General features: G+C 35.8%; 1 protein-coding gene across 9 annotated transcripts in view; it reads right to left on the bottom strand.

Annotated features, from left to right (window-relative positions):
• The window catches only part of VTI1A (vesicle transport through interaction with t-SNAREs 1A), a 274,053-nt gene that overhangs the window by 209,864 nt on the left and 39,221 nt on the right, over nt 1–24,968 (bottom strand). For 5 of the 9 annotated variants that reach the window (XM_080403348.1, XM_080403340.1, XM_080403342.1 and 2 more), the window contains exons 4-5: nt 8,330–8,407; nt 2,006–2,026 (exon numbers count right to left, since the gene is read on the bottom strand). In XM_080403348.1, the coding sequence (XP_080259474.1) occupies nt 2,006–2,026; nt 8,330–8,407 (99 nt within the window). The remainder of the gene's footprint in view (nt 1–2,005; nt 2,027–8,329; nt 8,408–24,968) is intronic. The other 4 variants (XM_080403341.1, XM_080403343.1, XM_080403347.1 and 1 more) reach the window with 1 other exon arrangement.

Genomic DNA, 24,968 nt, shown 5'->3' with positions numbered 1-24,968 from the left:
TGTTTCACTATGTGACGAGCTAGGAATTATGCCTGAGTCACTGTACTAGCCTTCATTTAAACTTTAATGTGCATTTTGCATTGGTATAAAAACACCATTGCAATTACATCCTATCTAACACATAGTGGGTACCTAAGTGCAGAGAAAAGAATGATAACAATTGTTTTTTAAATTATTTCGCTCTCTACCTGTACAATTTTGATCAAGACAAAATAATAAATCCCTTTATTTAGTTCTATTTGCTGTTGCTCTCATAATATGCAGAGACGAAAAAGTAACTTATGAGGTTAGCAAGGAAAAGCAAAGACAAAAATTACCAGAAGCAATGTTTTTAACTTTTTTAGGTGGCTAACAAAAAGGAATTATAAGCTTCAAAATGTATGAGTGAGTTCAGTATAGCTCCCAAGCTGCAGCCCTTTGCAATAACATCCTGAATTTTCTTCTTTGCCTTCACAGATATTTGAAAAAGATCAGCAGTTAAGTAGCAGCTTTGTTCTTTATATCTGATTAAATTTTCAGAGTAAATTTACAAATTAGGAATCTTTGTGTTTATAAAACTATAATCTGTTTGCAAGCAAAAATGATCCTACTACATTCTTAAAACACAAAAGCACAGAGGCAGGCATGCAGGTGTTGCTAAAGGGATGAGCAAATGAACTTTGTTCTGAAAAATCTCAGAAATCGGGTTATACAAACCCTCGCAACAATATTGTCATCTGTTTAAATACTGGGACTACTGGGGAGGGGAGCTCAGCAGTAGTGGGAGGGCTTTCATGTGGTTACACATTTATTTTGTTTAATATTTGGGTTTTTTGTTAACTGTTTTACTCTGTAGCTTTAACATATTTAGCATCGGCTCCACAAGAAGAGGGAAAAACAAAGCACTCGGGGAATTACTGAAAGAATCTTTATATCACAAATATCTTACTGTTTTTAAGAATTCTCTGTAATTGTCCTTAATCTGGTTACTTTACAATTCTTTGTCATCACCATTTCTAAAACTTACAAATCCTTTCCTGCAGAGTTCAGTATTCATTACTGATACGTCTGGGCACACATTTCAAAAAGAAGATACCAGACAAATATGTGATGTTAAAATACTCTTGCATCTAAATATATTTATTCAAATACTTCACTGGTTCGAACTCTCCATACGAAACCCTTAGAAATCTGACCTGTAAGTAACCTTGACTTTACTGAGACCTTCTTTTTGGCGGCTATCAGGAAATAATAAAAAAACCCAGTTCAGATACCTGCTTTGCAACAGCAGTAAGTGACAGAGAAGATTAATTTCAGAAAATATACTGAAACATTTGAGGAATTGACCATTAAAACAGGCTTCTCTCTCTAAATATTTATGAGTCATTTTATAACTGGAAGAAAGGTGTTCTGGAATACTGATCTCTAGTGTTACACCTACAGATCTACAGCACTCACAAATAAATAATAAATATTGATATGAGTGCGTAGGTCTGCCTGTACTGTATTTTCAGTGGGTATACAATATCCAACATAATACATAAGCTACTTGAATGCCTCACACCAAACTCAAAACATTGTGAAATACTGTGTAAATTTTACAGTGTTTCAACACAGGTTTTTACCAAAGCAATGCTTTCACTTTCAATACCAGTGTATAAATGTATTTACCCTATCAAAGATTCTGTGATGCAAACATGATTATTACTGTACCTGATTTGATCATGGTATTCTAGCAGAGATCAAATAATAGGTTTTATCTTTTTTTCGCCTTCTTTTTCTAGTGCCTTTAAAAAAATTTCCACTATCAAAGACTGTTAATTTCTAAGGTTTGATCTAGAGATTCCTATGTAAGTATACAATTATTAGGGAAAAAGAGGTACAACAGTGAATATTTTAAAGCAATGTAATCAATATTTTTGCTTTGTGCAGTTTTCCCTGCAACAATGAACAAAAAGATCTACTTCAGATTTAGAAACTCAGCTTTAAAGGGAAGCTAGACAACAAAAAGCAAGAAAGTACTCACCTCTTCACGTAATTTTATCAACTGCAACATGAACGCACAAAAAAGATAAAAAGGAAAGAAATGGCAGGAAAGAAAGATCAGTTGTGTGACAGGATACAGAATTAACATTGACAATTTATCTGTTTACATGTTTAGCATTTAAAAATCACAGACAAACACATTAAAAGAACCTAAACATAGACTACATGCAGAGTTTTTTGAACGAATAAAGATCACTTTCTCACACTGTCACATTAAACAAAGAGAATAGTGTGAAATTCTCTTTTAAACCACATCTAAGACACCATCATGAAATAAAGGGGAATGACTTCATAGAAGTCTATAATATAAAGAAAAAAACAAGTTTACTATTCCTCTCTTCGAAGATTGTACAGCTGAAGTGGTTTTGTATATACAAGTTTTCAGAATGTTTTCTGTATATTTTAGTTGTGACAACTGATTTCTTATTTTACTAGCAGATCTAACTTATTAATAGATGACTGCATCTTTATAGCATGTAACCAGTATTTCAGTTTTTATACACCTGCGTTCTACTGTAACTATATTATCTGATTTTATTATTGAACATCATATAGAGGGTTTTTTCTAGTTAAAAAAAAAAAAAAAAGCAGCAGCTTAGTTAAATGGCTCAGAATTATGATTTATTGCATAGCATATTTAAAAATAGACAAAGGAACAGGGAACACCACGAAACATATTTCCCTCAGAAAAGACCCATTTCAGGTTCTTAATCCTAGACCACTACACAGTGTGTATATATATGCACACGTATAGTGTGTGTATAGTCACATAGTCGATACATTTATAGTTATCAATTTATGCTTGTAAATCAACATAATCTAACACTATTAATAATATTGTCCTGGCAGGTTTACTATAAAACTAAATAACCCCCCTGTCTGATTATCAAGCTACGTTGTAATATGCTCTCCCCTTAGAGAGACAGATTAATTATTTGTACTGGAACAAAACGTATAATTACTCACAACAAATGTCTGCATAAGAGTGTCTCTTTATAAAAAATTACAGTTCTCTCACCGATTCCAGTTGAATTCGAAATTACAACAGCTACATCATTATCTCAGTTTATGCTGATACTTCACCCACAGTGTCCTAACACTAATTTTCAACACATGTGTAAACTGAGAATGTTTACTACTAATAAAGCCTCACCAGCATGAAGGAAACAAAAGAACCTCCATTATTCTCTATTGTTTCATATGGCTGGTCTAAAAATGAACATACGCCTCACCCCGTTACCAAAACGGACAACGAGGCTCTAACGAGATGTAATTAGGAGGGCTACTACCACACCGACTTAACCTGAAATGGCTCTTCAGTGTGTAGCCAAAGGAACTTCGCTAGAATTTGGTATAAAGAAAACTGCATTGTCCGCCGAACCGGCGCTGAAATTCAAGTGCTTGGCCTATCATAAATTGGTCTCTTTCTCCACATCTTCCCCCCCTTTTTTCCCCAAAAAGGCAAACATTAAGGCTCTTTAGAAAGAGACGATCTGGGAGTTGATCACATAGCTATCTTTTCTTTCTGAGGCCAGCATTCTTCAGTTGACTATGATACTTAAAGGGCCAAAGTTTAAAACTACTCTCCCGCAACAGAGCCCGTTTGGGCATGCCACCCTGCTATAATCAATGAGAGTTTTAAAATGCTGCACATTTGTTTTTTCAATAGGTCCCAAACAAAAATGTTCTATCTTGTTTGTGCTGCATGGCTGAATTTAAGCTCTGCATGGGATTTGCAGCTCAGCTAAGTAATGGGAGAGGGTTTGGGTTTTTTTTTTTTTTAACGTTGACTGAAAGATATTCATTCAAATTAACAAAAGATGTATTTTTCCCCCATTTAACAATGCTCTTGATGAAAATGTCTTACCTTTACTTCTGTATTTTGAAACATTATTTTTATTATGCTCACCGCTCAACTGTAAACAGCGTTAAGCCGTGTGCACAGCCACCATTTTAGGTTATGATAATCAGCCTATTTTTGAAACAAAGATTTTTTTTTTTTATTTTTTTTTTATTTCAATACAGAATTTGATACAAGAGGTAATCTGTTCCTTTGTAGGCTAAAAAGAAAAAAAAAATAATCTGGTTTATGCTGGTTTGAACCAGTGGAATCTCTTGTGGCTAAGCCTTCTGCTGTGACTAAAATCAAAACTGCACCGCAGAGAGCGAGGGAGCGAGATGGGGGGGTGCGTGTGTGCGCGCGTGTGTGTGTCTGTGAGGCATGTCACGTGACACGGAAAACTACCGAATTTTTTTTAAAAAGCTGATAACGCTACCGCCGTCTCTGTCCGCATATAGATAACGAATAAATGCTGAACTCTATTAAACGCCCTTTACACATTATCGTGGGTCGAACACACAATTTTCTGAACTTATGATGACAGTCTATTTATTTTGCTATAAACCCTCGGCATGTAACGAACAGATTTGTGTCTGGTAATGATCTGCTCTGCCAGGGCTATATGAAATGATACCGACCTTCTTTAGATCTCGGGGAATTAAATTGACCAACTTCACCCCCTGGTCTGTAGCTGAAGTTTGACACACTTTATGCACAGCAAGCCCAAATCTAATATTATCACAACTTTGTAGTTAGAAATTAAGTAGCCACAAAATATTTGTTCACCACAAATCACATATACAATGTATGCGTACACAGACACGCAGTTTAACCTAATGTGAATTTATTTAAGCTTACTAATGAACATAGCTGTGAAAGAGAAAGGAAGACTACTGCATTTCAAGGAAGTTGGCAATACCATACCTGGCATTATTTTGGTCAAGAAGGATTTCTGTTTTAACCCAACATGTACTTTCTGAAAAAGATACAACTTGCCACATAAAACAGTTCTATTATTATTAAAGTGAAGCCACAACTTTAAGTAGTATCATTGCACTGAAAAACTCAAAACTTTCAAGGGATTTGATAAATGTTGGTGGCCAGAACAACAAGCAAAACAGCCTGTTTAAGACCACTCCCGGAAAATAAATAACAACCCAACGTACACAGTAGGGTTTTGGGTTTGGGGCTGTGAAGTGGTGGGGGTTTTATGCAAGGAGGGACATCTCTGGGTTCTCAGCTTCCATATGCGCCTCGCCTGACTACATTCACATGATTCAAATTGAGAAGCAATTAGCGTATACTAAGCAATGACTTTACTAAACCTGAAATGCATTAAGAGCACTATATCTCATTAAACAAAGATGCATTTATTTAAAAGAAACTTAGAATAGCAGGATTGTATAATTCTTAAAACTTCTTACAAGAAGTTTCTATGTACTTTATTTGGTTAAATTACTTAAATCTCGGTATAATCACTATAAGACAACTGTATCCTAACTTGTCATCAACACATAATGACTGCTACTCATGGGAGACATTTTGGAAAAATGAAGAAGACAAAGGATAAATCATCAGCTGCTAATCCTTCAATTTCTTCTTTGTACTTCAATCTATCTTCTTGGGAGAACAACTGAAAACCCATACCTATGACCCTCTTCATTACAGCTTATAACTTGGCTGTGGTTTGCTGTAATTTTACCTTTGAAACTCATCTAAAAAAAAACAGAATTTGAATAAAGAAAAGATCCAAATTGTTTGTTTTTCCAATAGCACCCCATTTATTTCTACACTTAATACGGTCACACTAGCAGGTATGCAGTAAGCTTCTTTTGTCTTCTTACTCCACCAAAAACATTATGCAAATGTTTATCATGATGACAAAGACCATACCTAAAACGCGCAGCTCATATCTTGTTTCCCTTGGGTAACACCCCAGTCTAACCAGGTATTCAGCATTTCTATTTGCAGACTTTAACAATATTTGTGGATTAGTACAGGACCAATTCTGAGCTGGCAACTTTTTTCAGCAGATCCTCTGTCAGAAGAGGAATCCCTCCCCTCCCCTTTCACAGTTTGGTGACTGAATTTTTCAGTTTTTCAGTTTAACTGAAGCTAATCCAAACTGATTGAGAAGCAAAAGTCCTACAATATTAGGGTGAGGGTCAGTCCATCTACCTATGTTTATTTCCAGAAGAACTTATATTTATTTTCATCAGACAAAATGAAAACAAGAATTTGAAACATCTTCAAATATTTTATATGACTGTAAGTTATACCTGAGCATCCTTTCATCATCTAGTTCAAGTTCGCTATTGATACAATAATGCATAGGAATTATAGTGTATTAGAGCTGGGGTTACTGAGTTAAATACATCGCTATGACATGCTCAGTATATGGGAAGTACCCAAACCTTACCCTTGATTTGGATAGCTGTACATTCTGATAAGTTCAACATCAGACCTAACTTTCTGCACTAACTGCTTGTACCCAAAACTACATGCATATAAGTACAAATATAAATAATTATATTTTGTGAGAAAAAGAGATTGCAAGATTGATTATTGGAGCAACACAATAAATATTTTATTTTTTTTAAAGTGCTGGTATTCACATTTTTAAAAGAAGTTAGGTAAATTCTTTATGGTGATATTTTATAACATTTTTCAAGGGAGAAAAGAAATTCAGAACTTTCAAGGGTAGAGGAGTAACAATTTCAAGTTGGGTTACAGAAAAGGATTTTGATTACCTAAAAGACTACAAAAAACTACTTTATCTGCCAGAATTTTTTGCCGCTTAAAAAGTGGTCATTTGGAAGAAAAAAACTCATGTTGACAAATGGTTGAAGGTATCATTTGGTTCCTTGAGACAAGACCATGTTTCTTCCATCAAATTTAGAAAAAAGATCATAACTCAAAAAAAGTGCACATGTGAATCAGTTATTAAACCATTCCTTAAAAAGTGAAAATAACATATTTTATCTCATCCCTACACATAAAATATTCTGTTATAAGTAAAGCTTCTTATCACAATTGCCCTTTTATGTCTGAATTCACACAATTTTTTTCTTGAAATGTAAAAATAGCAGCAACTTTAAAGAAATAAAATGAGAATCTTAACACTTTCACAGGACTGTTTACAGTCATGACATGCATACTGTGAAACACTTTTCCCTAAAATCATCCTTTCCATAAATTAATTATTTAGGGATAAACCCCCTCTTCATCTCCCCTTATAATAATATATAAATATGAAGATTAACATGTTTTATATTTAACTCTTCACATAGCTATTAGAGCTGCTAACCTAGACTGTGGTCTTTTGTCTACAGGTAAACTGTATCCTGTGTATAATTTCATTAATGTATGTATAAAAGTCTTATGCAGACTTTAAAACTTACAGAGCACATTTAAAATACTGTATAGTATTTTAGGCTTTTTATTAACTAAAAGGCTTAAGGGGTCTGTGTTTTAAAATTCATTGTACTGGGATAAGTCTCCAAGTCTTTCTTTTTTCCTGTCCTTAGTGGAAGTGAGCTTACATTGAGGATAGACAAACAATTTTTACTTTTAATAACAAAATAATTTAAATTCTATCTGGTCAGAAGAGAAAATCTGGTATTTTAGAAAACTTTCAACTAACTTCTAAGTCAAAATGCACAACTTTGATTACAGCTGATGTGATTTTCAAAAAGAAACAAAACATTCTGTTTTCAGACACAGCTTGTTGAACAAGTTCCAGCACCAGAACAAATATTAAGAGGTGGGTCAAAGTTCCCTGAATATAATGTTGCCTTTATAATTTTCAGTAGTCAAGCAGGATCCTCACTGTAATGTCCAGAACAACAATACGGGTACCAGATTTTAAAAAAGACTCAGGATTATCAAGCTTTCCTTCATTAAAAGAGATGGCTAGCACTCTACGTTCTAGTACAACATGTATTATGAAAGCATGCTCTTATTAATACAACTTGTGTTTTTGGTACAAGGAGAGAAAATCTGTTTAGGGAAGGATTCACACAAGGAAACTGAGTGGGGTACTGCTTAATTCTGAGAGCGCACTTTCATTTGTTTTGCCTGCCAGTGTTGATTTAATTATACTGCATTATTATCAAAGCTGCATTATGTACTTTTTTTATTCCTTTTACATGTGTTTGAGGTGAAGACCTTGGCTTTGTCGGCAAACAGCGCGTTTCAAGTTATTTCTTAAGTACTAAATAATAAAGAGAAGGGAAGAAAAGATTTTTTTTAAGATAGCAGACAGTGATCACAAGTTAAAGGGTTAAATGTAAGATCTCCAAGAAACATTTTGAAGTTGATTAAGACCCCAGCTTTGCATTAAACAGTATCACTTCCACATGAGTTGTTGCTAATGCTGTTAAGGAGCAGCTTGAGAAGCCCAGTGTGCCAGTGACCTCCTTCACCCTCCAGCCACCCACTAGGGCTTCTTGATTAGCATCCTACCTGGTTCTCTGAGGAATTCCCGTCATCCCCTAGGAGCTCATTCCGCACCTCATCACTGTAGGCGATTCGTGACCTTTTCTGTAAAACAAAAAGAAAAAAGGGTTAGGAAGTAAAGCTCCGAAGCCATTGGTATCAAGGCTGATCATCTTAAACCTCGAGAGCCCCCTAATGGATACCTATTTGATAAAAAAATAAAATAAAATCTGCAAGTAAAAGTTATTAAAAAGTTCTTCAACTGCTGCATTTTGACAAATCTGCATGGCAAAACCCTAGCATTTCTAAGACAGTCACATCCTTAACATTTCAGCAATGAAAGCAGCTTCAGTGACGCTCAAGACACATAATGTGTGTTCCTAGTTCTGATAATCAGGTCACAGGGAAAGGCAATACATACTAATAGCAGAAGCATTAAAGAAATGCATGTGTAGGAGCCAAATGCATTTTTCTGAAGAACACTTGCTAGCTGGACACAGAACTCGGCATAACATCGCAGTGATGCCACTAAATAGAAAAGGAAGACTTTTTTCTATATTAAAAAAATAAAAAAATAATCAAAACCTGATCAACAAACATTTGACCAAACTGGTTGTACTTAAAAGATGCAGTAAATTACCAAGTGTTTTCTATGCTACTAAGGCTATGAAGGCCTACTGGGAAAGGACCAGAAATCAAAGGACAAAAGAAAGAGAAAACAACAGTTAGAGGAAACATTTGTTTACAGCAGTTCATGGAAACACCACAAAACTAAGACAGTCATTCATTAATCGTTATGACAGTTATTATTCACACCTTATGAGCACCAGATTTGCTCATGAACTGATCATCTTACTCATTCTAAACTACATCAAGTGCCGAGCAATGGAAAGCAAACGTCTGAAGACTACCAAGGTAGCACAGCGTTCAACAGAACGATGGAGAAGTCCATAAAGAGAACATCAGCCCAGCTTTCAACTTCTCTGTTGGCCAAGTAACAGGCCCTTAGTCAGTTAGTGTTCCCACATGCACCATAAGAGACAGAAAGCAATTGTAACATACTGTCTAAAATCGGTTTGATTTTTATATTATGATCACTTTTAAACCCAAGAGCAACAAGGACTAAGTTGTAGGGCCTTCCTTTATGGATGGGAGCTTCCCTCACAATCTGCCATGGTAGTCACTACCAGAAGGAACTCAGTAAAAACAAATCCCTCCTCAAACCTTCCATAACTGGGCAATCATGTCAAAAAATGTGCTTGGGACTGGGGCACAGGGAACAATCCACTAGAAATTACACTGAGCATAGGGAAATTCATTACCTTTGTGACAAAGAATTTTGGAAGAGGGTCACCCCTTACACTAGTAACCTAGCAGTGGAGTAAGCCTTGCAGTGGTCATCTCAGAGCAACACATTTAGCTTTTTATCCTCTGTAGTTCACCCTTTATTATGATCATCATCGTTACAATGTTCACCAATCTGTGATTCAGTTGCTAGCGTTCAGATCTAGACTATATACTAAAGCTACAGATGTACATAGGAAGGACAAAGCGTATCATGGACCTACTACAAGAGCTGAATTATGCCAAATCTTTTGGAGATCTCAGCTGTCACAGTTTCATACTAACCAAGCTAAAGTAGTCTACAGCATTAAAGGAAATGAGAACCTTTAAACAGGCTGTGGTATCAGAGCTGCCTGTTTAAATTATTCATTTCATCACTATGGGGGACTAAAACACTCCACAGTATGCAAGAATATCATATGGAGATCGGTTTTGTTTTTCTCTTTTTTCACCAAAAAGCCAACAAATTGGCATAGATTGCTCAATTATATTATTTTCCTATTTTTATTTGATACACATCAAACAAGGAAGGAAATTACAAATATATACCAATAAATATCTAATCTTCTTTTCTGATTAAGATTCAATCTTCCCATTTGCAGTCTAGTAGTTCAACTGTATGGTCTCTCCCAATTTCACAAAATGACTCAGCCCCATTGATTCTGTTAGTGATGAATGTATTTATCATTATTAGACTGAGATGAGGAGCATGATTCTTCATGAGCTTGTTCTCCAGTGAACAAGTTGTCTAATTATGTGTAGAGACTGAGATGGTCCTTGGTTACACATCATTTATGTGAAAGATTTAACTGGCTGATGTTCTCATTCATAAGTGCTTGCATGGAAGAAAGGAAAAAGAATATTCTTCATGGGGGAAAAGAACAGATGCTAATAACACAATTTTTAGAAGCCCTTTGTAATCCTTTATATCATCACCACTGAACTTAATAAATATATTTGTATCATTGTTCTCTTATTGCAATAATCTGTCATGATCTGAAAATCAGCAATTAAATTAAAAGAAAAAAACTCTGTGACTACAATTAGGTATAACTCTTTGCCATAATCAATAAATAATTTGATACTACTTTTGATCACACTTTCACTACCAAATGAATCAATAATATAAAAGGAAAGGCTTTTGAACTAAAGTGTTAATTTGTTCTTTCAGGATTTGTCCAAAATATCAATATCTTGAATCACTATTCTTATTTTCATTAAGGTAATATCCGCCAACACTTTTAAATGTGGCTATAAAAATTATTTCAGTTCATCCAAACTCAATAATTAAATAATTTTTAGATATTATTCTTTTTTTAGTTCATAACTATCAGCTGTTTATAAATATGTACTGTAGCCAAATGCAAGAATGATAGTTTGAGCTGGAAATGTCACACACTCTGCTACAGTTTGAAGGAACCCAATTCATAATGCATTTTATAAATAGTTAATGACTTCTATACATAAGCTAACCAGGCAAATCAAGAAATTGTCAACATTTTTAGTCTTAGTTGTCAGTTACCACTGTCTACTGGTACTTTATATGTATGTTTCTAGAAAAGACAGAACCTTTACAGAGTTTGTAATCCAAGGCATTTCTGGGCAGCTCAATACAGGTTTAAGAGGTTCTGCGTGCAGTTTTTTGTCTGTGAAGGTCTGTCACATATAGAAGTTTTCCTTCTATTTTATATTTTCTTGCATATACATAGATAAGAAGTCTAAGCACACAAGAGTTTTTAACTCCGTGTATGTGTTTGCATTCAAATGTAGCGCACACACGAACACACAATGACACAAAAGGGTTCAGCTACTTTCCACAAGAACTTCAAGACCAAGAAAGTTTCAGGGCTGTTTTAAATGTACTACAGTACCCAGACCTTCTGACAGGGAAGAGTTTCTGATTCCAGGCAGATCTCTCTTGGTTTATGAACAGGATTTTTGCATACTGATTGGGTGATTTCCTTAAAGCCTTGTTCAAACAGATACACTTGCTCAGTTCTGTCTGGCAATTTGGCTTTAAACAATCTGTCTACTTGACCCAAGCCTTAACATTTCCCAATAGAACTGAATGTGTTCATGGGCAAGCCCAACTAAATTAGAATTGAAATGAATTAACTCAGCTTAAACTAATTAAGATCTGTGATCTGCAGTACCACCCCCCTGTATGATTCTACATGTGAAGTAGGGTACATGTAACCAGACTGTAAGAATTCTGCTATACTACTAATCTGAGCATACCAATGAAGTTCGTCTATTACTAAAGCATATGAGAAGTTAATTTCCATGGCCTACACATGGCAAAGCAATTGCTTAAATTGCCTCACCTGGGAATTTAATACAATGTTATCATCAGACCAGCCACACTGTAAATAGATTTATAATGCTTTCCATGTGCTAGGCTAGGTTGCATATGAATTAAGTAATGATCTGGTATTACAATACAATCAGCTAGTTCCCACACCTGGCAGACAGGATATTTTGCTAAATTACTACCTATACAGATACATCACAACATAAAAACAGAAAAGGCAATGGGAAGAGAAACAATCTACATGGTGTATGACCCATTTTTACATGGTAACCAAATAAGATGTAGATAGAAAGAGGTATCCAAAATAATCTGTTTCCAACATCTGCACAACAGACACATACTTATTCATTTCTATTCAATTTTGGCCTAATTTTCCGCATTCTATACTTTAATTACCATCCACATTCTGAAATGTTCCCATTAATGAAGGCCAGAACTAGCCAATGCCCCCTCACTCCAACACACTTTCAGCAATCAACCAAATAATTGATATAAAGTATCGCACATTTTCATACCTGAACCAAAGAATAGCTTTCCCACTCCTAAATGCTAAGCAGCACCCAAACAGACAACAAACCGAGGTGTATTTCAGACAAAAGGCCCAGCAATTCCATTCGTCCCAACCTCTCCATTTTTCAGACTCAATGTTTTAAAAACAGCTTGAAAAGTGGTTTTTTGTGAAATCTGTGTAAACAAACAAAAAGGCTTTTTTAACCACAAACATTTCTTTACATACAAAATTTGTTAGTGTCTTTAAAAAAAAAATCTTCAGGTATCTGTTTCAGAGTTTGGCACACTCTAGATGTAAATAAGTACTCGGGATTAGCATAACCAGAAATAATTTGGAGGAGTAAATTAGATTTTTTTTGGTGTTCTTTGAGAATAGTCAAGTTTTGCCATTGCTCTCACTAAAGAGCAAATAAAGTGACCTGATCCTCAGATAGACTGCTAAATACCACAGAACGTACACTTGCATCTCTGCATTTAAAAAAAGATACTTAAGTATTTTTTGCTGAGCAGAAATGAAAAAGATACTGTTTAACAAATGTAGAAGAAAAACAGGTGACCCTACTTAACAATTTTAAAGCTCAAATTGAAGCAGAAACACAAAAACACTTTGTCAGGAAATAAAATAATTGAAATAGCTTAAGAAATTGTGTTCAAACTTCAGTTTTCAAAATTTCTGAATTTCTCTGTAAAGCTGATCCAGGAGCAATAGACTAGACACTTCAGACCACAATTCTAAAGGGGTTTTCCTGTTCCTAAGTAGCGTAGTTTTTATCAGTTGTGCGTAGGAAGAGAGAAAACTATTACATAGTGCTAACGTACAACCTGCTGCAATGCTGGACTTACAATCATTTCCTTATGAAAATAAAAAACCCAAGCTGATATGTTTCTGTTGAAAAGAAAAAAAAAAATCTATTCTACAAATCCTAAGAAGCTGCTGATTGAAAGAATCAATTTGACAGTATGTGCTGGCTGGCAAAAGCTGATGTCTAAGCCACTCCTGGTCTTGCCTGCCCTCCCTGCATGTATGCAAAAAAGATTGCAGGCAACTCAAAGAGAAATGCACAATTTAAAACTTGTCTTCTGCCACTCTGCCAAATGTCATCAGCTTCCTACAACAGCAGAGAGAAACCAAACTTCAAGTGCTGAAGTGAAATTAATGCAGAGATACTATCACCCATTTTAAGTAGAAGTCACAGGTCTATAAATCTTCTTTTCAACAATCATCATCAAACACACTTTTAGTTTCATTATGGGGTGAGGGCAAGGACGAAGGTCAAGCAAACCCCCATGAGGATACAACACATTGCATTATGTTGGTTGTGAAAGATGAAGCTTCTGCCTACAAAACTACTTCCATGCCAAACTCAGGACCAGCGGACCACGTATGTCACCAACACGGCTGATGGTCAACAACCTGGCTGCACCGCATGTGCTGTAGGTAGCAAAGAAAACGGGTGACCTGTGAGACAATTGCAACTGATCGTTTCTGTGAATTTAAGGAGTAACAGAGGATGACTTCTATTGTGAAAAAGACATCTGTATTTAGAAAAGCATCTTATATTTACCTGAGCTCCGCCTTTTAAAATTAATAACTTAGAAAAGGAAAGAGTTTTCAAAATTCAAAGGTCTGGAACTGACCTCTCCCTCCTTTCTATTTTTCAGAGAATGCTCGAAAACTCACTACCGTTGCTTCCAATTTAACAAGACCACATCCACGGAAGAGTAATATAATGAAATACAAGAGTTATGAACTCAAGCATAGAAAACATCAGATAAGCATTGCTCAGGCTTGGATAGCACTCTCCAAACATGACAGTGAATAACTCCCCTTAGCCTGGTATTTATATCCTTTTTTTTTTTTTTTTTTTAATTATAACTGTCATCTTTTTGCTTTTTTGAATTACCATGCTCTATAACAAGTCTTGGTCCCTGTGTATACACTACTTTCATCAGAATTCAGTTTCTCCAAGGTGCTTTCAGCTTTGGGCTGTTCTGCACCATAGTTTGCCTGCCTTTTTACTCATGTGCAATAATCTCAAAAAAAATACGCCAGGCATCAGTTGATGCATGAAGGGTGACTGAATGGTCCTACAACTTTAACTGTAACCTCTCTGTAGGCCAACACAGTGCTGTCTGGCCTTTGCACTGCCGATTTGCAGCTATTCTGCTATCTACTGTTAACCTACATCTACTACTCTGTTCCTGTAATATATTTTTGAGTACTTTAATTTCAGTATTTCATACAACTCCTTTCTATTGTTTCCTTAAAGTGACCATTATTAAGCTATCTTATTTCAATACAAAACCTATCTCTCCACATCAACTTAGCTGGCTAAGTTAACCAATTTGCCTATTTAGTCAATGGAAATTCCTTTAAATTGCACATGAGATCACTCAAGTTCAATTCCTTCTCAGATTTACCTTCCAGAAAAATCTAGTGCTTCCCTGTTACCACCCTGTGCATGTTCAAAGACCAGTCTGATAACCTAGCTTGCTAAATTTAAAGTTAGCTGCTGTTAGTGCCTTTTGCCTTGATACGTACAGCAAACATTGGCATATATTTGTCTAATTTGTTCACAAAGGTTTTGCAACTTGCAGACCCTTATTAACCACAGTCATTTCAACCAGCAACACTGGAAGAAAAGGCAAGAGCAAGGCTGGAGAGGGGGAACACCTTCCCTCCCCTACTCAGACAACAGTTTGAAAATAAAAGATACCTCAGGTGTAAGACCACATCTGATACAAGTTCAAAGTAATCCACAACTTGACTATTTATTTGGGTGGGTGGGGGTTAAGTGAGATTATTTCTGTTGTTTATAGCATAGGCTCACATTCAGACTTGGAGGCAAAAGGCACCACAGCATCAACAAAAAATTTGGACACAAAGAATAGAAACTACCAACATTAAGCCAGTATTGTTGACAGATAAATTGATCCTCAATTCATGTTCAGGTTAATCTGCAGAAATTCTTAAGCACTTAGAAGTGGTATATGCACATAATAAGCATACATGTAAGAGCTACAAGTTTCTCGGAAACATTATCTTTCAGGGAAAACTGTTAAGCATAACAGTGGAGTAGAGAACTCCCAGTGCCCTTTCCCAGTAAAACACTAAGCTTATGTTTGTTTTATGAAATCTTCATTGGTCATCTCAATCCATCTCCTTGTTGAAATGATCTAACTCATATATTGTAGTGATGCCTTTTTTTGTTTTGTTCTTTTAATAACACCTATTATCATGCAATTTAACTGAATAATTTATCCAACAAATGCTATTTAGAAGACAAGGAGGAACTATGCATCAGGATCATGTACATCAGACTGCCATGTGGTCAAAAGGTTTTACTGTGTGGTAGGTTTTTAATCACTTGCTAAATCTTGGAGACAGACAATAAACTTCAGTGTATTGGACCAACAGACAGATGAACCGAGAAAATTAATATATGGAGCCATTTTCCTCCAAGGGGAGAAGTTTATACTATGAGGGCCAACTTTTTTGAAAGACAGTGCTCCCAAAGACAGTGAAGCAGGGAGAAAAAAAAACAAAACTCAAGGAGGCTTAAGATTTTAACTAATTAGCTTACACTAATTAGCTCATGGTAAAGGGTGATAAACATCTCGGCTAAAGCAAAACACGAAGCATTCATTAAAGCATCTTTGTTTCAGCCAGTATTTCCATCTGGAGCCTAGAATCCCATTGCTAACACTAACAAGACATCTGCTGGTAGTTTCCACCAGCTCCTTCCTTTCCCAGAAAGAAGCATCCAAGCGTTACTTCCTTCCTCCTCCATTCATTACTTAATTGCCTTTATCAGCCTGTACCTGCACTCTGTAGCCAGACACTACTGAGATCAGCAACTGTAATGAAAATTTATAAGAGGGCCGAAACAGATTCCATTCTTGAATGCCACCATCATCTTTTTTCAGTTCTCCCACTCCCCGCATTTCTAATAGTAAGTAAAGCCTAGGAGAGATGGTATTTTTTCAGCTTTTAGGCTTTCCTATATTTTGTAAAATTTTGCTACAGAGCTCACTTCTATCAATAAATCACACATTTTGTCCACTGTGAACTCCAGGAACAAAAAACAAGAGGAAGCCATAAAGACACATCTTATTTCGGACACTAAGAATGAGGGCAAGGCAGATGAATGAGTTGTTTCCAAGGCAGCTGAATTGTCCCACCTACATCTGTGCCACTCTGATAGGATCTATTTTAAACCAAAGAAACTTAAGCAGGCCTTTCCAAAAATACATTTCAGTGCATAAAAAGCTATTTTTAGGCACCGTCCTTTTTTCACTGAGCATACACAGTCTCTCTCTCAGGCATCTTTCCACCCATATACATGTTGTTATTTGTTTGTTTTTTTTTTTATTTCTGAAAATAATACACAAAATAAGAAAATTTCAGTTGAGCCCAAAAAATTTTAATCATAATAAATATGAAAAACTATTCAATGAGAGTAGCAGAGGATAATTTCTGACTTCAGCATTAAATACAGAATAAAATAATGCTTGATGCAAAGAATAATTAAATAGAAAAATGCTGTAATTAAGGTGGTTTGCATATAAATATAGCCACATGGTGCTCATTCTGTGTAGTTCAATGCAAGTATGTTGGACCATAAGCACATTAGCTCAAACTGTTGATTAATAAAAAGGAAAATGAAAAATACTTTGTGTATAGCACAGCCCAGTCAAAACCAATTCTTGGATCTTGCTGTCCATACTTATTGCATTTATTATTTTTGCCCTAACATGATTTAGCTGGAATTCCTTTCCTTCTTTCTAGATCGTGTTCACTTACGTGCAGAAACATTGCCTTGTCTGAAAAAGAAAAATTGTCTGAGTTTAGTAATTTTAGTAGTCAAGTGGTCACAATTGGGCTTTGAAGTTTGCAGCAGATTGGAGGAGGAGTAAATCTGTATCTTCACTGCTCCCCACCAGGCACTACTGGGACAGAACCAGTTGTTTCATGCTGTGTTAAATCAATAGCTAATATGATAAAATACTAGCCGATGTTCAGACATGGCATTTTCTAGTTTTATCACAAGCTGATGATTAGCAGTTCTTGCTTTACACTACCTGAGATAAAAGTCAGGAACTAATCCACTACCTATAATTTCTCTAACTGAAGTCCTCCTCTTGATATTACCCTCTGCACTTGAGTTCCTCAGTCTCCCCCATTCAATGAAAATACTTATAAACAATGTTAATTTTCTTAAAGTACTTAAAATGGATGAACAATTTTGTTGTTATTATAATGCACATATATGTATCAAAAATAGCCATGCCAAGCACTCCCCTGCTTGGTTCATTTCTTCAGAACTTAAATCTTAAGTCTTGTAACACAGCGTAACAGAAAGACAGTATATTTACACAAAATATTGGTATTTACAAGATATTTGGCATTTAAAGTGTCTTTTTGATAGACAGGCTTCTGCTAACTTGTTATTTTTCCCCTTACCTGTAGTGCAGTCAGAAATTCTGCCTCTAAGTGGACCAACATACAACAAAAAGAATAATGAGAAACACTGATACTGGCAGTAGCTCATTTCCCAGTAAATATTGATGTCCAAACTAAAAAAATGCACTGAGTATTTCTGTTTTGTCCCTGTTCCTATGTTGTCACCAACAATGCTTACACATTTCTATTGATCTGCCTAGATTTTCAATGTCAGGACAATGTAGTGTGAACCTTAAGGAAAACCTTACTTTATGTTAAGACTGCATAAAGACTGCCATATCAGTCAAAGCTTCAATTAGTCCAGAACTTGTACTGCCTCCCATAGTGGCCATTAATGGCTAACAAGGGGAAATCTTAAGGAACAGAGCAGGGATGGAATAATTCTCATTTCAGTAGACGCTGGCAGTTTCTGATGTTCAGGGAGTTTAAGGTACATCTAAGAATCTTCATATTAATAAACCTTGATGGTTAGTGCTTACATAATACTTCTTTTATTTAAATAGCAACTGAACAAGCATTCATGCACAAGAAGAAAGATGTTCAGATCTCAATATTAGGGCAAAGATTAAATTCAAAAGTTATCCCACTTTTCATTAGAACAAAACTGAAGTGAAGCTCCAAAGAAAGAAGGTAACAATTAAAATATCCAAAGCAATTAATTTATATCACAGAATGTTGTAACAGTACTTCCATGGGGCAGATATTGGCAATATGAATTCAGAGGTTCTCATCTCAACAGGCTAAACTCCACAGTAAGAGAAAGATTATCTAACGAATTACTTTCCAATTTCTGCTCATACAGGTCATTTGCTCTCCAATCTCTTAATAAATAACAGCAAATATTCAAATTACTAGAAAAAGAGAACTATATGTCATATTTTATCTCTGCTCAGCTCCTTTGAAGCGCAAGAAAGGTCCAGTCCCATTTGACCAAACATCTGTCCCTCCACCCCACCAGCTGTTCTTGTATGGCACAGTTTAGAAAATTCTAGTATAACAAAGCTGTTAGCATCAAATACAGATGATCCGATACAAAGAAAAACAAAGTTTGACAGCATATGGCAAACCTAGTATTTCTAACTCTGATTCACAAACCTGATATGCAAAACCACAGAAAGAAGGAATGAAAGGAAAAACGATCCAAGTGTGTAATACATATCTAGGGTTTTGACTTCTCAGCATTCAGGGACAGATACAAATTTATGTAACAATCTTAGGTTAAAATTTTAACCTAAAAATGAACTCACACAAAGACACTGAACGTGACAGCAACCACCCTACTAAACTCTCAGGTGAAGCACCTGCTCTTCTTTCCTTATCATTCATCAGTTTTCCACTTCACACCTTTCCCAGCTTGTACCTTCTTACCCCAATTTATCACATGCTTTCTCCAGTGTGATCAATACTTACCTCTTTCTATCACAAAGTGTGATAAGGCATCATATTTTTTTCCCCCTTTTTCACCGCTCCCTACTGGTTCCCTCACTCTGCTCAGGTTTTTGGGTTGTCTCCTAAACTCCCTCTCTCCTGTCCCACACAGGGCCGTATGCCACACAACAAAGAACATTTATCTTGAAGAGCCCCAAATGACATTTGTCCATTGTCATTGTCCACTGTTACTACAGGCAGCTTTATGGGTCTACAGAAGAATGGCAACCATTGTAACAGGATCACAACAGTTTCAAAGACTTCTGAAGCACCGGCCCTAGGGAAGGAGCTTAGGTGATTGCTGGGTGACAGCTTATACTTTTTTCCCCTTCAATCGAGATGTATATAGCTGATAATACATGACCTAAAACATTACAAGAAACGTTGACACCGACTGTGGGCATTTATCTGCAGCAGGATGATAAAAATCAATCAACATACTCTTGTTTTAAAAATTTATTGAACATCGGTTTGCATGTTGAAAGTATTTTGTTATATCCTTTCTGCAAAAGAGATGGAGAAAGTTCGATAAAAGGTAAGAAAGAACTGAACAGGTAAGATGTCTTTCCGTCTGAAAGATCAAGAAAAAAAGCAAAATATCGTTCCAGCTGATCTTGACTACACTGCATGATGAACCATTTATACTTTATTTATTTACCTAGATTTTGCAAGGCATAAAAAAAATGGATGATCACAGAACCTGAATTAACAGATCAGTAAATCTACAGATAGAAGAGAAATAAGCAAGAATTAGGGTCTTTCAGGAGATACTTCCAAGTAAATGGATAAGGAACTAATTAGTACATTTGTGTGTTAAAAAATCCTAATATAAAATGATACGTGATTTCATACTCAAAGATATCCCGAGAATTCCCAGGTATATACAGGTTGGGCATCAAGACACCCTCGGAGTAACACAATGTAACTAGCAAGAAGTCTTCAAGACTAAATTCATGGTGTGGATGGCTGTCAACCTGGAAAACACTTGTCCTGCGCTAACCCAGAAGAGTGATACTTCGGCATCAACACCAAAATGTAAGAGATTCCACAGTTAAACAGCAAAAATGGGGTGCACTGTTGCATACAGCTGACCTGGGGAATATTTTTATTTGCGGATGAAAAGCAATTATTGTACCTTAAAATTATTTTATCAAAAATTGTTTGCTAGGCCACTAGAATTCCTAGTTCAGATTTCATGTTATTGATCTGACCACTCCATCAAAAAGAGGGTATTTCCGTACCTTATTGGAAGAATCATTGCTGGGATCATTAGAAACCAGTAGATGTTTTCCTAAACAGTATTTCCACAGATGGCCACTAAGGCTGCTACACTTGCCTGTATCACCCTGGAAAATACAGTCAAGACCTAGTGGCTGGATTTCCTATTCCACTGTATTATGGATCAACTTTCGGATCTATAATAATCTGAGTTTGGTTCTAAATAGACATAACCCCATAAGAGCAGAAATTGCCAGGGCGCTGCAAACCAGATCCACTGAATAATTTATTTAGGCAGTATCTGCTAAAGGGGGAGAAGCACTCTAAGAACCTCCTAATCACTCTAATTTCATATAGGAACATCCCTGGTGTCAGGTCTCTGTTGTTCTCAGGGGTTAGATAGTCCCCACTGTTATTAAGAAAAAACTACCAGTCCACTGTCTCAAAGAGAACGGTGTGCATACATATTTCTCCTTTGTCTGTCTGATGTACAGACCTGAGGAATATGGATTACCTCTGTTATCTGCACAAACAAGCTCTACTAAAATCTTGGCATTCAGTCAACTTTTATCTTGGGGACCCCAAATTGTACTGTTAGGCAACACAGAGCACCTATCTTGACTGAACTGTCATACAAATAGATTTTTGTCAGATGTTCAATTTGTATTGGGGAGCATGCCAAGAAAAACAAAAGTCAGCAATTTAAAGCAACAAACCAGCCCCTGTGCTGACAGGAACAAATTACTATATTCCAAATGAATAAGAATTACTGTAGATCACAGATCCTCAGTATGAACGCTATACAAAGGGTGAAAAAATATTCTTCAAATTAATTCTTTATTGTAACTCCATGCTCTGAAACAAAGAGAAAAGTCTGAGTACAAATAAAATACAACATAAAATAATACAAATAAGTTTCTAAAAACACATAAAGAGGTACAATCAAAGAGGAATTAATTATTTAAGGACTGGTAGTACTAAGACAAGAGATGAAGAAAGACTCATTAGAGTTCAGAACTAAACTTTTGCAGTTGGTCAAATGGTACAGCAGCATGTTGTACTTCTAACAACTCCAAGATCTGCTTTCTAGGCAATGACCTTAAGGAGGCTGAGTGCACTGCCGAGGTGATGCATGCATCTTTTGGGGCAAAGATAGAAGTAGCTGTAAAAACACAATACATTTTGTTAGCCCACCCTAGGAGCAAAACTGATTTCTGTTCTTCCACAAACCACACAGAAGGTCTAGCACAATCTTTTCAAAGGAATCTTCTGATCACTCTGTAATTATTCCTTTTCGAGTGACCCCATTCCATAACACACCATTCATGAAAAGACCTTGAAAACACTTTCCCTCTGAAACTTGGTAGTACGCTACACAGACCTTAGTATTTGAACAAGAAGTTATTTTTCTTTTATGGATTATATCACTTTAAAAAGAAACTTTAATCTACAAGCTAATTGGAATGAGATTTGTCTAAATATTTATTTCTGTTTCTTTTTTTCTGGTCTTTTCATTATTCTTTTGTTTTCATATTTGGGATATTTTTTTAACTCAGTTGAAAAAACTCAGCATGTTCACTTATATTCCATCTCATTCCCTGATAAATAAAAGAAGCTGCAATCTTGTCTTCATGACTCATTAATTTCTTACCTTAGAAATTACGATGCAAAAAAAAGCAATATGAAATAATAATCTAATACCGAGCACTAGTAGAGATAAAATGATATAAAACCCCACCACCCTGATGAAAAAGACAATACCACCAATAACTACACTGATGGAAAGAGTCTACAAAATCAAGTAAAAAGTAAAGAAATAACTACCTACTTGAAAGTCATCTCCTGGCAAAATTTATAGAAAAAGTCTTTCTAATACACTTTTAGTAAACAAGTTATACTAGAAAAGTAAAGCTGTAAGCAGGCATATGTTTTTAAGTTTATTTGTGCTGGGCCATTCTATTATCCATGTTTTATGTACATAGTGATTGCAAAGCTATAGATAGGGTCAGAACCTACTACAAACCACCTCCCTCCCCTCATTTTAAGACATCCCAGAGAAAATTTAAATTATTCTACCACTGACAGACATTAAAAAGACAAATGGTTCAACAAAATGTTGTTTGCAAAAATAATCTACAACTTTACATGGGATACCTCCATTGTTTCCTTGGCAGTAAGAGAAGCAATGAAACATCTGATTTCTATGTTGCAATGCTTGCAACATAATTTTCTTAAGAAACTACAAGGTCCCAAAGCTATTTCCAGATGGTTGAGGAGTAAATTCCTCAAAGTGATAAGAATATATAATCTAACCTCTGCATGTTTGCCAACAGTAAGAATTTTTCCAAAGAAATTATGTTATATTAACATACAAGTCTCCTTTGCATACCAGCTGCGTGCACATCTTACCCCATATTTAATCCAAATCATCACAAAAGCTTGGTGAGGAACTGCAAATCTGCATCAGTTTGATTCAGTTTGCTGAATGCAGTTGAAAATTTCCTCAAAAACTTTCTTTGCCGCCTCTTTCCCTAAGTGCTCCTCAGACAATGTTTGCAATTCACCCATCTTCACCCATCATCTTTCAGTGGTTACCTCTCATCCTCAGATTCCTTGGCCCTTAAAAAGAACAACACATCACGTGGCCTGGTTGACTCTCTACCTGCTCTGATAAGCCTGGTCCCACTGCAGAAGCACGTGCTATTGTCTTGTATTAACTCAAAAGACAGAAATCCTGATCAACACAGTGTGCGCTTTTTTAAGATAAAAAAGTTCTCTTCGCACAATGCAGCTTACTTATGGGTCTGAGATCTCAAGAAGGTTTCCCCCCACCACTTCTACTGTATGTATTTGGACTGGAGACCAACATCTGCCTTTCTACATGCCTAGTCATCAGGTTTTTATTTTCTTTTTAATGATCTGGAGCATCTTCTAATGAAAGCTTCCAAACTTATCAAGACCTTCAAATAAATTCCAGTTGTCCCATGACTACATTTTATTAAAACATTTCTAAGGCTTCTCACATAAAACAAAATACCAACATATTGTCATTATTTTTTTTAAAGCACACTATGATACAGATGACCTTACAGGAACATGGAAAAGGGAATCCTGGATTAAGTAATGCCATTAATTCTTTCTATGAGCTATTTAACCCCAGGACAGCACCTTCATTCTTTACCACATAACCTAAGATTCTCCTTTTCCCATTATTCTGTGTTATGAGAAGTTGTGCTGTAAGGCCATTGACACTCCAGCTTGTACTTCCAGGTTTACAAATGCTAACACTGCATAACACATCATTCTTCTGGTACAGGCTATGAAAGAAGACCTTGAATATGCATTCGCTGCCTGGAATTGTTTCAGTTTGAGGAATCAGAACAAAAGAAAAGGCAGTGGAACACTAAGGGCCCATAACTCAACCTCTATCTTAATTAAATAATTTGCATATAAATGGTATAAATATAAGGTCTTAGTTAAGTAATTAATAGTAATAAGAATGGTGACAACCTAGCTTTGTAGAAAATGCAGAGCAGCTATGCCACTTTCCAATTTACTTTTAAAAACATACAGAGATGATACAGAAATTTCAATAAGCCTTGAGCAGCTACAGACAATCAGCATCTTAGCCTTGGCCCTAATACCACACAATCAAGATGTTTTCCGTTGAACACTACCAAAATTAATCTAAAATCTTGATGGTCATATTCCATATCTTAGAGAACCAAGTGTAAATGTAAAGATGGTCTCTTCCACTGTTTCATGCTTTCCCTTTGCTTTCAAAACCCTACATATTTTTTTAGAAATTAGCATGATGGCCAGCAGACAGATGTGATGCCAGCCCTTGTCCCTGCTGGTAGTAGAGTCAACTTTCTGTATGACCGCACCAGAGGACAAGTCTTTAAAAATGTAGTTCCCTTCCTAGAGCAAAATGAAAGATAGCATACATAATGCAGGCAACATACCTGCACAGATAAATATTTATGTCATTCTAGTACTGCTTAGTAAATGGAAGATGAAAAAAAAAGCAAAAGCAATGTAATTTTGAATGGTAACTCCATTATTTCATGTGATATTAAACAAGACATTTGGCAGTGCAAAATTTTTTCATGTTGTTACAAAATTGGTTTACAATTATTCTGGTGATGATTATTTGCTATTCAATCAATACTTGTCTGATTTGCAATCAAGACATGAATTAAAAAAAAAAAAAAACAACACAAAAATGCCTTTAGATTAAAAGCTGTGGAAGAATATATAAACTGCATTGATAGAAGTTATTTGATGTATCGAAGCACACAGCTACCTGCTTCCTATGGTCATTGTCTTTTTCTCAAATACTGGGAAAAAATATCATTTTGCCAAGATACGAAGGTTTAATGCCGCCTTTG

This window comes from Falco punctatus, assembly GCF_963210335.1.
Source record: "Falco punctatus genome assembly, chromosome: 9".
Lineage (NCBI taxonomy): Eukaryota > Metazoa > Chordata > Aves > Falconiformes > Falconidae > Falco > Falco punctatus.
Note: the sequence above shows the minus strand (reverse complement) of the source record. Positions and strands in the feature narration are given on the sequence as shown.